Here is a 12,087-nt window from a genome sequence, read left to right as displayed (position 1 = left end):
CCATTCTCGTCGCTCCTCTTCAGTGGCACCTTTTGCAATCTGGAAAGCAAGAGAAAATGGTTTGAGCTTCAAAACACACAACAGTAAAAAGCATGGCTTTAGTGTACCAAGACTTACTTTCCTCGCTCCCCATCCTCCCTACTTTGGTGTCATAAATTCGCTCCCATCTCCACGCTGCAACAACCTCTGAGGCACAGACTACGAAGTAACTATGACCCATTCTCGTCGCTCCTCTTCAGTGGCACCTTTTGCAATCTGGAAAGCAAGAGAAAATGGTTTGAGCTTCAAAACACACAACAGTAAAAAGCATGGCTTTAGTGTACCAAGACTTACTTTCCTCGCTCCCCATCCTCCCTACTTTGGTGTCATAAATTCGCTCCCATCTCCACGCTGCAACAACCTCTGAGGCACAGACTACGAAGTAACTATGACTGATCTACATACACCGACCAAATGGAAATGTCACACTTCAATATGGGCTATGGCTCATTTGTGAGAAGAAGATGAGACACAAAATAATAATAATTACATTTTGAATTATGGCACTAACCTGATAGAAAATATGGAAATTCCTCTCCTGCGGGGCTTGATAAGCAACTCTTGTTTTCTCCAGCAGGAAGGTCTGAATGGAAGCACTTGTGAGAACCTGAGATCTGGAGAACATTCGTTCAACATCACTGTCATGGCATCCGATAAAGTGGACCGATAATCCACAAAAGCTTGTGCTAAAATAGACCTGTTAGGAGTTATCTAAAGTGCCAAACCCTACTCAAAAATAGGTCCAGCATGGTTCCATTAAAGTTCACAGGGCCCACTGGTGCACATGGGTAGCTATGAGTTTTAAGACGGATACCTGTTTAACTGCAGCTGGATGTATTTCCCAAACCGGCTGCTGTTGCTGTTCCTCAAAGTGCAGGCGTTCCCTGGAAAGTTCAGACAGAAGGAGAGACAAAGAGGATGCAAATGGATTCAAACAAATTAAAAGAGGGTAAAGACAGGGGTTGCTGCCATATTGCAGAATTAAGGCAATTTGACTCCACTTGAACTGCCATAACTCTATCCTAGAGAATCCTAGGATTTTTAGTTTGGTGAGAGACCAGACGTATCAGGTTGAATACATCACTAAACTACAAATCCCAGGATCCTGTGCCATGGCTTGTTAGAGAAACTGAACTCAGGAAACACGGTGCTGAAGTATATGTGCAAACCCTGGTTTGTGCTCTCCATGGTTTAGCATGAGGCCTGAACTGACTGGCCATTTTTAAAGGCAACAGTCCACTGCATCTAGGGAAGAAGTGCTGACCAAATAGAAAGTGAAAGAAGAGAAACAATAACAAAACCATGGTTTGTCACTTGTAGAAATGATAGTTTAACGTGTGGCACAGTTTGGCTGGATGTCAAAACGAAGCTAAAATGTTGGCTGGCTTTTCAAAATGATCCAAAAAGACATCTTTACCAAAAGCTTCCATGACTGGGTTGGAGTCCAACACTCTCTTCTCTATCCTTTCCACTGTAATGCTGCCTTTAGGGACGGTGGACGAAGCAGCGACAGTAGCGTAAAATTTCATCAGGCAACGGGACGTCCATGTCTAGAAACAGAGCCATAAACCATTGCATGAGAATCATTATAGAATCATAGTGAATGAAAAAGATGTTCATGGGAAGGAAGAGCAAGGCTGCCTCCACTTCCCAAAAGCGTCATGTTCAGAGACGATGTGAAAATATCATCCCATTGTTCACATATGTGAGGCACCCTATAAACCCATCCAAGTAAGTCCTTCTACTGACCTTTCCGGCACCACTTTCTCCACTGACAATAATGGACTGGTTTACTGGCGGAATCTGGCTTTGGACGTTTCGGTACGTTTCTTCTGCCACCACAAAAACGTGTGGCTTTAACTCCTGAAAAAGGACGCATGTGTTTAAGAAAGGAAGAGGTTTCTGCCAGGAACAATTCAATTCTAATTGAGAGACGGTCTTTTTGGTGGATGCCCCTAGACTCTGGAACTCATATTAAAAACAACTATATTCTCTAAGGAAGGGAACTGGAACCTCATAGACCAAATCCGAGACCAGGTTTAGCATCAGAGGTCTTGGTATTTGCCAATTTTCCAAAGCACAAGGGGTGTATATGTCCTGCTGGACATTGGTCACTTCGCCAGCTCCCTTCCACAATAGCATAACTGCAAGCTGGACATTGGACTGTAACACCCAGCAACCCAGCCAGCCTAACCAAAGATAAGGGGATACTGGGAGTTGCAGTCCACCAGCCTTCCCGCCCTGTCCATCCCTGTATTCTCCTCTTACCTGGAGGCAGGTGGCGGCATGGTATTCATTCATGAGCTCTTGCGAGTAGAGAGGCGGAATCGGACGGAAAGGGTTGACCGCTACAAGACTGCAGCCGGCGTTGGTATAGAAGACATCGGCCGCGTATCGTGCTTGAAGGCACCTGAGGACTAAGGAGGGCAAAACCTTTGGTCAAGAGTGTCTAGGAAAAAAGCATTGCATAAGACTACTTCTTGTAGACTGCAATTCCCAGCTACTGGCTGGGGAGTTATGGAAGCTGTCATATGGTAAAACCACATTCTAGTTCTGGCTCAAGCAATGGTAGGAGTATGTGAGGACCAATGCACCTCCCTTCCCACAACTTTGTCCACACCTGGCTCCAGGTCCGAAACCCCTTTTAGACTGTACCGGTTTTTGTGGTTACAGGGTTCACTTTGGTAAGGTCATCAATGAGACGCAGATGCCGCTCATCGCTTAGGAACGCGTCCAGGTCTTCTCCAAGATGGCGCTCGTCGTCTTCGGGGCTAATGGCCAGGCCGTTCTTTGTGCCATTTACCTATCATCAGAAATGTAAGGAAATCCCATTGTGCTTTGTCCATTTCAGTGTGAGTGCAGATTCTTCGAAGGTAAGGAACAACAAAACCCACGGGCTGCACTTTGTGCATCCTTGATCCAGCTCAGTGATTCCCAAACTTTGGTCCTCCAGGTGCTTTGGACTTCAACTCCCAGAAGTCCCAACCAGCTTGGTCAACGGCCAGGGATTCTGGGATCGGAAGTCAAAAACATCCAGGAGTCCAAAGTCGGGAACCACTGCAGCAAACTATGGTTTATTGTGATTGGAACCAACTCAGCCTCTTTGCCAAGGTCTGTCCCAGAGAGAGTAAAACAGGCCCAGAACTGTAGGATTAGAACCCAGGTCTCCCAAGTCCAGTGGTGTAACCACTATGCCACTATGTTGGCACAGATGGAAGATTCTCCTTACTGCCATCTTAGTTTCCCACTACATCACACACCCCAAAAAACACATACCTGCTTGGGCATATTCCTCCGCTGTTTAAAGTGCTTCAAGGTGTTTGCTGAAGACTGCATTCAGCTCTTCTTAGGCTGGACAGTATCTCAAACGTTATACTTCATGGATCTGACTTATCTTGAGTGAGATGAACCAAAAGGCCTGAACGTAACAATAGGTCATCCGTCGCCTTGGATCCTATGATGGGAGAAAAGGCAATATATAAATTAAACAAACATACTAACAAAGAGGGTTATTGCAAGCAGTTTTAGACGTCCGTCTCGTGATCAGAACTGGAAAGTCACTGGCTACAAACAAGAAACCACTTAAAGGCTTCTTGAGATGATGTTTTCTTTCACCAGCCTCCACTCTTCTTAGTATTTTGATTCCGGTGGCCAAACACAAAGATGTCGCAACTTACGACAGTTGTGATTAATCCTTTGTCTATAGTGTTTTGTGGGGTTTTTGGGGCTATGTGGCCATGTCCTAGAAGAGTTTATTCCTGACGTTTCGCCAGCATCTGTGGCTGGCATCTCCGGAGCATGCTCTGAAGGCATTCCCTGAAGATGCCAGCCACAGATGTTGGCGAAACATCAGGAATAAACTCTTCTAGAACATGGCCACACAGCCCAAGTATTACCCTTGGCAAAAGCAAATGGCTGCAAACCTCTCCTAGCATGTCTGTTTTTCTGCATTAACAACCTTTGCTATTTTGTCCACATTCTGCATTGCTTAGCACATGTGGCTCCCTTTTCATCTGTGAAACGTCGGAGGGCATGGAAGTGTTTCTGAGTACAAACAACAGAGGACATCGCAACATCCGTTCCAGCGTGTTACGAGTCGACTGGGGACATTAGTGTCCATGCCAAACTGCAACACAAACACAAGCGCACACATGCGGGGTCCTCACTGAAAACCCACTGCATCTGCTTCCAAGGTGCACAACTCTCCAATGCCACTTTGGGGCTCCCAGAAGATTTCTGCAGAGCGCAACGGATTTTCTCCAGCCATAAATGCATCAGTTTCTTAGCTGTTTTAAACAGCAGGGAGGAAAGCCCGAGGCACAAAGTGACACAAGTATGTTTTTGCACACTGGCAAGGCCTGTGGAAAGTTACTACAAACAAAGGGCGAAACCAGAGGCAAGCTTGCCAAGTGATTACTAGTTCCTCCCAGCCGCAGACGGCTGGCAAATTTGGGATTTCGCTGCTTTCGGGAACTCGCTTGTAACCCTTCTGCTTCCAGTTGAAAGGCACGGCTCTCCTAGTCCGGAAAACCAGTCTGCAAAGGGATCTTGTGGCACCTTTGAGACTCATTGAAAGAAATATGTTGGTAGCATAAGGCTCTGCAGACTTAAATCTACTTCATCAGATGCTAGTAGAGGTAGGGATTTGGTACATCTGATACCAGATGCTGTTTGACTGCAAGTCCCAGCAGCGTATGGCATGGCTGGGAGTTGCAGCCCAACAATATTTGGAAGACCATACATACATACACACACACACACACAAATATATATATACACATATACATACATAACCATATGCACACACACACGTATATATATACACATACACATATATACATACATACACATGTGTGTGTGTATGTATGTACACACACACACACAGAGGGTCCTTTTGACCCAAACCTTTCTTCCTCCAACCCCAGCTCTTTGCATAAGGTCACCTTCCAAACCACAGTTACCTGGCCCTACCTCTTCAATGAGAAGGAACTTTGCACATGCTCAGGAGTGGTCTGGCTTCTTCCCATGCTTGGAAGAAAACCAAGGATGGGGCTGACCAGCAAGGAGGAAAGGTCCCTAGGATCAGCCTTGGGCAGGAGATGGATCTAGATGGCTATCAGATGGAGGAAAAGATAGCTGAGGAAAGGAAGGAGCCTTGCTTTAAAGAGTGCCAGGGTGATGGAGCTTACCTGTTGGGTATGATCTACCTGGTGATCCAGGATCCCCCCAAAAGAGCCAGGTTCACTGTCTCATATTCAGCCAGGAAGGAGAGACCAAGGGCAGCCAAGCATGGGAAGGTGGAGCCATAGGAAGAGGAGGAGGGTTCTGAGTTTGAATCTGGAGGAGGAGGAAAAGGAGGGATTTGATTTTGTGTGCATGTGTGGCTATCCTTGGATTGATTGGCTGCGTCCACACAGCAAGAACCAATCCAGTTTGACAGCACTTTACCTTTCATGACTCAATGCTAGGAGACCCTGAGAATGAATAGGTCCAAAAACACACACTGCAGAAAACATTCACTTTCTTGAAACCTGGAATCCTGGGTGGCAGACAATCTTTTATATATATATATATATATATATATATATATATATATATAAGTGTGTGTGTGTGTGTTTTGCCCCAAATGCCCCCCTGCCTGCAAAGTATTCTAAAATTCTAAATTTAAATGTTTATTTTAAATTATTTATTTCAACTTAATTCATTAATTATTTAATAATAATTTAACAATCTACTAAGTTTATTTAGTTATTGTTATTAATCTAATTAATAATTAATGTATTAATTTAATTACAATAAACTAATTTAGTTATTAGATTAATCAATAATACATTTAAATTAATTAATTTAATTTTAACAATAAACTAATTTATTTATTTATTATTATAATCTAAATTAATACATTTAATTTATTAATTAATTAACAATAAACGAATGTTTATTTATTATTAATTAATTGTAAATTAATATAAATAATATTTTTTATTAATTTAAAATAACAGCAACCTTATATTTTAGGTATTAAAATAATAATACATTTAATTTATTAATTTAATTTAACAATCAACTAATTTATTTATTTATTTGCTATTAATCTAAATTAATACATTTAATTTATTAATTTAATTTAACAATAAACTATTTTATTTATTTATTATTAATCTAAATTAATACATTTAATTTATTAATTTAATTTAACAATAAACTAATTTATTTATTTATTATTAATTTAAATTAATACATTTAATTTATTAATTTAATTTAACAATAAACGTATTTATTTATTTATTTATTATTAATTTAAATTAATACATTTAATTTATTAATTTAATTTAACAATAAACTAATTTATTTACTTATTATTAATTTAAATTAATATATTAGTTTTATTAATTTAAAACAACAGCAAACTTTATTTATTTATTTATTTAAAATAATAAATTTAATTTATTAATTTAATTTAACAATAAACTAATTTATTTATTTATTATTAATTTAAATTAATACATTTAATTTATTAATTTAATTTAACAATAAACTAATTTATTTACTTATTATTAATTTAAATTAATATATTAGTTTTATTAATTTAAAATAACAGCAAACTTTATTTATTTATTTAAAATAATAAATTTAATTTATTAATTTAATTTAACAATAAACTAATTTATTTATTTATTTATTATTAATTTAAATTAATAAATTTAATTTATTAATTTAATTTAAAATCACAATGAACTTATTTATTTATTATTAATTTAAAATAATAAATTAAATGTATTAATATAATTAATAAATTAATTGAGTTTATTAATTAATTTTGTTACTTTATTAATTTAAATTGTAATATGATGTTTATTTTCAGTGAAGGGATAAGGGATGGGATTTTTAGGTTGTACACATTAGGCATTGTTCGTGTACTTGATATATTTTGCCGATGTAAATTGTTCATTGTATCTATTTGTTTATCTGATTTGTAAACCGCCTTGATCCTTGGAAAGGTGGCATATAAATCATAATAGTAATTATTATTATTGTTATTATTAAATTTGTAAACCGCCTTGATCCTTGGAAAGGCGGTATATAAATAATAATAGTTATTATTATTATTATTATTATTATTATTATTATTATTATCTAATTTGTAAACCGCCTTGATTCTTGGAAAGGCGGTATATAAATAATAATAATAATAATTAATGTGGCACCATATCTTTCTCTCTCTCTCTCTCTGACAGAGGAGGCCAAAATGTCTCACAAAACTACAGTACCCAGAATTCCCATAGCATTGAGCCATGGCCTTTTAAAGCGGTATCAAACTGCATCATTCCTGCAGTGCAGATGCAACTTGGGAGGCTCACGGTTTAAAAGAGCAAGTGCAATGATTAAAAGCAGACCCCCCCAAAAAATAATGCACATTAAAACAGAATTAAACCAAACTATTTGCAGCATGGAAGAAATGTGCAACGACAAGGAACATGTTCTGAGGAATCGGTCAATGCAGTTAGACAGGCTGCTTGGTGCTGAAAATGCTGATGGGAAATAAATGCAATGTTTACCTACTTTTTTGACAGTGACATCAGGAAAGGAAGGAGCTGTTTTTGGAGCAGAGATGAAAAGGAAGGACTCCCATCCTGGGTTTTAATTGCATGATCAAAGCCAAGGCCAAAAAGTGGGTCTTCTTCTTCTTCCTGGACAGAGGCAATATTTGCATCCACCCAAATAGTCTTCTTTGTATCCTTTGCTTCTTTTCCTGCAAAAGTTACATTTCACACATCAATGCAGGTAACTACTTTTGTCTCTTGACTTGTTTCCCATCAGTTATCTAATGCACTTATCTAATCCATTATCTATGCATAATAATATTAATAATAAATGTTTCATTTCTATCTCGCCTCTTCCATTTGCTTTAAGGAGCATCGGCTTGCATTTTTGCAGAACAACATCACCATGAACATCATCATTAGTATTATATTTATTGGTATCCTGCCCTTCCCCTCCCCCCCAAATAACTAGGACTCAACTTATAATATTAAAAAGCAATACAATTAAAAACCTACGTTAAAACTAAATTAAATTATTGCAATACTTAAACAGGTTGCACATTAAAGGAATAAAACACACACTTTTGCACAGGTTTGAGTCTCCCTTCTGTGTTTTTGAGTCTGAGTGCGTTTATTGCTATAAAGCTATTAGCTGTCGCAGTTCAATATAATTAGGGTAAAATGCAAACAAATAAACAAATGCAATTTTGTTGTTTCAACTTATGGAGACCCAAAAGCGAAGCTATTACAGGGTTTTCTTGGTTCGAATGCGGTCTCCCGCTGCCTTCCTCCGAAGCCCAAGGCAACGCAATGGGTTTCCGTGGCCGAGCCGGGATTTGAACCCTGGACTCCAGAGTCCAATGCTCAAACTAAATTAACTACCGTATTCATCTTAATCTCATACCTTCCAGCTTTCTGAATTGGGACAGTGAAAAATTAATTCTCTGTCGTCCCGTTTTCCAACTCGTTTTAAAGTGTCCCGGTTTTCCTCTCTCCTCCTTCTGCGCTTCTTCTTTACAGTCCTTACTTCAAATTGCTGCAAAAGTAGTTTGCGCTGAATTTACTCAGCAAAGAAAGAGGAGAGGAAGGAGACTTTACAGTGAATAATGAATGTGGTTTCATGCCTCTTTATGCGCTGTTTCCCAACCTATGGAAAGCTGGGGTTTGTAGTTTTACACCATCTTTCTCTGGGATCTTGCCCTTCCCAGTTAGGACAGGCAAAAGCAAACTGCCGCAGCCTCTCCTAACTTGTGTCTTATCCCTCATTCATCACTTTTGACGTCTTGACCACATTTCGGACGTGGCTTCACCGCAAGTATCCCAGTTTTCATCTATGAAACGTTGGAGGCCATGCTGTCCCAAAAGCACCGTTTCCAGGCTCTGGTTTAAACAAGGGCAGCCATTTTAAGGCAGGCAGCAAAGCAGAGAGAGAGACTAAAGAGCAAGTTTGGAGAGGTTTTGCAAGGCTGGGAGGGCCAGGGCGCGGTTGGAGCTTCGTCCTTTGTTCCTCCTTCGGAGAAACCTCACCTTGGATGAGCTAAAACTTGCCCCGACCAAAGATATATATCACAGGAAGGTTTCCAGGGAGAAGATTCAGCTTACGAGGATGGATTTTTAATTATAGGTGGCATTTAGGAAAAGGATACTGGCTTGCATTTTCTCATTATGTGCCATGCTCTGCAGAATATCCTTCTTCGTGGTTGCTAAAAAAGCAAAACCCTTTGTGTTCAGTGGGACATCTTAACTTTTGCATTAACCTTTCTTTTGTATTAACATTTGCGGCTTAGACTTTTGCAGATGTTCCTAGAGAAAACACTTCTCTGGGCATTTGAAGGTCCTCCGGCGTGATTCTGTGATCAACCTCTGGCAAATGTTGGCCATAGACTTGCGCTGGAGGACCTGGAGATGCCTAAAGAAGTTTTATCACAAGTAGAAAGAACCGTGTTTCTTTATTTGTGGGTGTTCCACATTCACGGGGGTCCTTCATCCCAAACCCCAGAGAACGTGGAGGGACCGCTGTAAGCTGAATGAATAAATAAAATGATTATCTTCTTTAATAAATGTTGCAGACGCTGAAGAAATGTCGCAGCCGCCGGCGAAGGAAGACTTTATAAGCAACCTCAATGGGACGACGTTGCTTGAAATCTCCATTGGCTTACCCCTTGCGCCGTTATGCGTGCTTTCCAGAGGACTTCTGTTGATACTCTACTTCCTTCACAATGGAAAACCTTTATCTTCAACAAGGGGTCACTTTCTTCTGGACTTTGCTGTTTTGGTTGTTCCGCCGGTGCTTTCCTGCACCGTTTTGGCGCCCGTCCTGCTGTGGGTGATCCTCTCCATCGTGGCGTTTTGCGCAGTCTTGGTTTTGACCATCTACTGTAGGAGAACCAGTTACGCCAAAGTACCTCCTAAGCAAATCCTAAGCGATTTTTGGAATGCACGCTTGGAACCAATGTATATCCCTTCCATAACCGTGTTCCGGGTATTCGTCAACATCTTGACGTCCATCAGCATCCTGGCCGTGGATTTCCCGCAGTATCCCCGGAGATACGCCAAAACGGAGACCTACGGGACGGGAGTGATGGACTTTGGAGTCGGATCCTTCGTCTTCGGAAACGCTGTGGTTTGTCCAGAGGTTCGGCTGCAACCCGGCGCGGTCCGAAGCAAGTTCTTTTACCTCGTGAGGCAGTTCTTAGCCGTATGGCCTCTGCTCTTGCTCGGCTTTGGCCGCCTGCTTAGCGTCAAGGCGGTCGAGTACCACGAACACATGTCCGAATACGGCGTGCACTGGAACTTCTTCTTCACGCTAGCCGCCGTACGCATGGGAGCAACCTTGCTTTTGACTCTGTTTCCCGTCCGCAAAGCATGGGTTGTCGCGACAGTGCTCGCCGTCGTTTACGAATGTTTCCTCGACCTCCTGCCTCTGAAGGCGTTCATCTTGCACGGGAGCGATGGGAAGGATTCGAGGACCGGGTTCTTCAACGCCAACAGAGAGGGCATCTTTTCGGTCGTCGGCTACCTCGCCATCTACATGGCTAGCGTGCAGATCGGGTTGTATTTGTTGAAGAAGCGAAGCGCCGTGCGAGAGTGGTTTGGCGTGATTCCGGTTTTTCTGTCGGCTGTTGGTCTCCTTTTTCTGGGTCTGGACATAACCCAGACGTACATAGACGCCGTTTCCCGCCGGATGGCGAATCTCGCGTTTTGCATCTGGGTGGTGGCACACTGCCTGGTGCTCTTTAGTTGCTTTTTGGTGGCCGACCTCATTCTGGTGTTCGCAAAACTTCTGGCGGATGGGGCCGACGTTCCTTGTAGTTGGAGGTTTGCGCAGCCGTCACTGGCACAGAAGAAACGCGATTTGGTGGGACCACTGGATACAAAAACCCTTCCTCAAAATGTGTGTGTGATCAGCGCTGTTAACAAGAACCAGCTCCTCTATTTCTTGCTAGCAAACGTTTTAACCGGCATCGTGAATTTGCTGGTGGATACCATCCACAGTTCCACGTTCGCTGCCATGTCCATTCTGCACTTGTACATGTTGACCAACTGTTGTGTTATGTATCTGTTGCAAGCCAAAAATATCATCTTCAAGTGGTGGTAGTCTTATTACGGCGGTATCTTGACAAAAAAGGAAGACCTGTACGAACCCCAAATCTGTGATTTGGACCATGGTTTGACACCATTTTAACTGCCGTCGCTAAATGGCTCTGGGATTTTGGGAACTGTAGTTTGTTTAAGGCTGACCTGCTGCTGTAACTTGACGCCAACATTTTCCGCTTCTCTAGCCGTCCTTCGACATCCTTCCGGTGTCAATGCTGCTACAAAAATAAAAACCCTTTTAAGACTATGTAAAAATTAATAACTTGTCAATATATGCCTGTATTCAGAAATATAATGCGGAGCCAGTGTGCTCAGAGATGGGCGTCATGTACGAATGGATTGTTTCCAAACCTCTGAGGAAATAAATTATTACTTTCCTTTAAAAAGATGGGTGTTGTAATATGTTGCAACTGTTAGCTGGGAGCTCTTGAATTATAAGTGCCTGCAACGCCAACAAGAACTGGGTCCACATTAAAAGATGGCCTGTGAATGGTTGCTAGAGAGCAAGGGTGCGTCCGCACTGTAGGAATAATGCATTTTGACGCCGCTTTAATTTGCTGGAGCTCCAACTATTGGAATCCTGAGATTTGTGGTTTTGCAAGGTCTTTGGCCTTCTCTGCCAAAGCGTGTCGGTGCCACACCAAACTACGAATCTCAGGAAACTTTAGGATGGCACCTTGGCAGTTAAAGTTGTGTCAAACTACATGACACTTGACCCTCCATATTCACTAGGGTTAGGGGCACAAGACCCCCGTGAATATGAAAAACCGCAAATAACGAAAACACCATGTTTTTTTCCTGGTAGGACACCTCTCTAGGAATCTCTAGATCCTCCGGCGCAACTCTGTGGTCAATGTCCGACAGACACTGACCATAGAACTGCAGTGGAGGAGCTACAAAGGGCTAG

General features: G+C 41.3%; 2 protein-coding genes across 5 annotated transcripts in view; one reads left to right on the top strand and one right to left on the bottom strand.

Moving 5' to 3' along the window:
* MYO19 (myosin XIX) overlaps positions 1 to 7,733 on the bottom strand; it is a 17,965-nt gene extending 10,232 nt beyond the window's left edge. For all 3 annotated transcript variants that reach the window (XM_042442248.1, XM_042442249.1, XM_042442250.1), the window contains exons 1-10: positions 7,603 to 7,733; positions 5,229 to 5,376; positions 3,316 to 3,493; positions 2,695 to 2,842; positions 2,308 to 2,456; positions 1,789 to 1,902; positions 1,457 to 1,589; positions 854 to 923; positions 551 to 653; positions 217 to 255 (exon numbers count right to left, since the gene is read on the bottom strand). In XM_042442248.1, the coding sequence (XP_042298182.1) occupies positions 217 to 255; positions 551 to 653; positions 854 to 923; positions 1,457 to 1,589; positions 1,789 to 1,902; positions 2,308 to 2,456; positions 2,695 to 2,842; positions 3,316 to 3,375 (816 nt within the window). In that variant the 5' untranslated portion in view covers positions 3,376 to 3,493; positions 5,229 to 5,376; positions 7,603 to 7,733. The remainder of the gene's footprint in view (positions 1 to 216; positions 256 to 550; positions 654 to 853; positions 924 to 1,456; positions 1,590 to 1,788; positions 1,903 to 2,307; positions 2,457 to 2,694; positions 2,843 to 3,315; positions 3,494 to 5,228; positions 5,377 to 7,602) is intronic.
* On the top strand, positions 7,680 to 11,716 carry PIGW (phosphatidylinositol glycan anchor biosynthesis class W). Of its 2 annotated transcripts, none has more exons than XM_042442257.1 (2): positions 7,680 to 7,773; positions 9,653 to 11,716. In XM_042442257.1, exons 1-2 carry the CDS (start codon positions 7,689 to 7,691, stop codon positions 11,179 to 11,181), a joined length of 1,614 nt encoding a protein of 537 aa, XP_042298191.1. In that variant the 5' UTR covers positions 7,680 to 7,688; the 3' UTR covers positions 11,182 to 11,716. The 2 variants fall into 2 exon arrangements, with proteins under 2 accessions (XP_042298191.1, XP_042298190.1); XM_042442256.1 differs by having other exon boundaries at positions 7,689 to 7,824; positions 9,653 to 11,715.
* Positions 11,717 to 12,087: the final 371 nt, after the last annotated feature.

Source organism: Sceloporus undulatus, chromosome 11 (assembly GCF_019175285.1).
Source record: "Sceloporus undulatus isolate JIND9_A2432 ecotype Alabama chromosome 11, SceUnd_v1.1, whole genome shotgun sequence".
NCBI classification, from domain to species: domain Eukaryota; kingdom Metazoa; phylum Chordata; class Lepidosauria; order Squamata; family Phrynosomatidae; genus Sceloporus; species Sceloporus undulatus.
The sequence above is the reverse complement of the archived record's forward strand: the minus strand, read 5'-3'. Positions and strand labels throughout refer to the sequence as shown.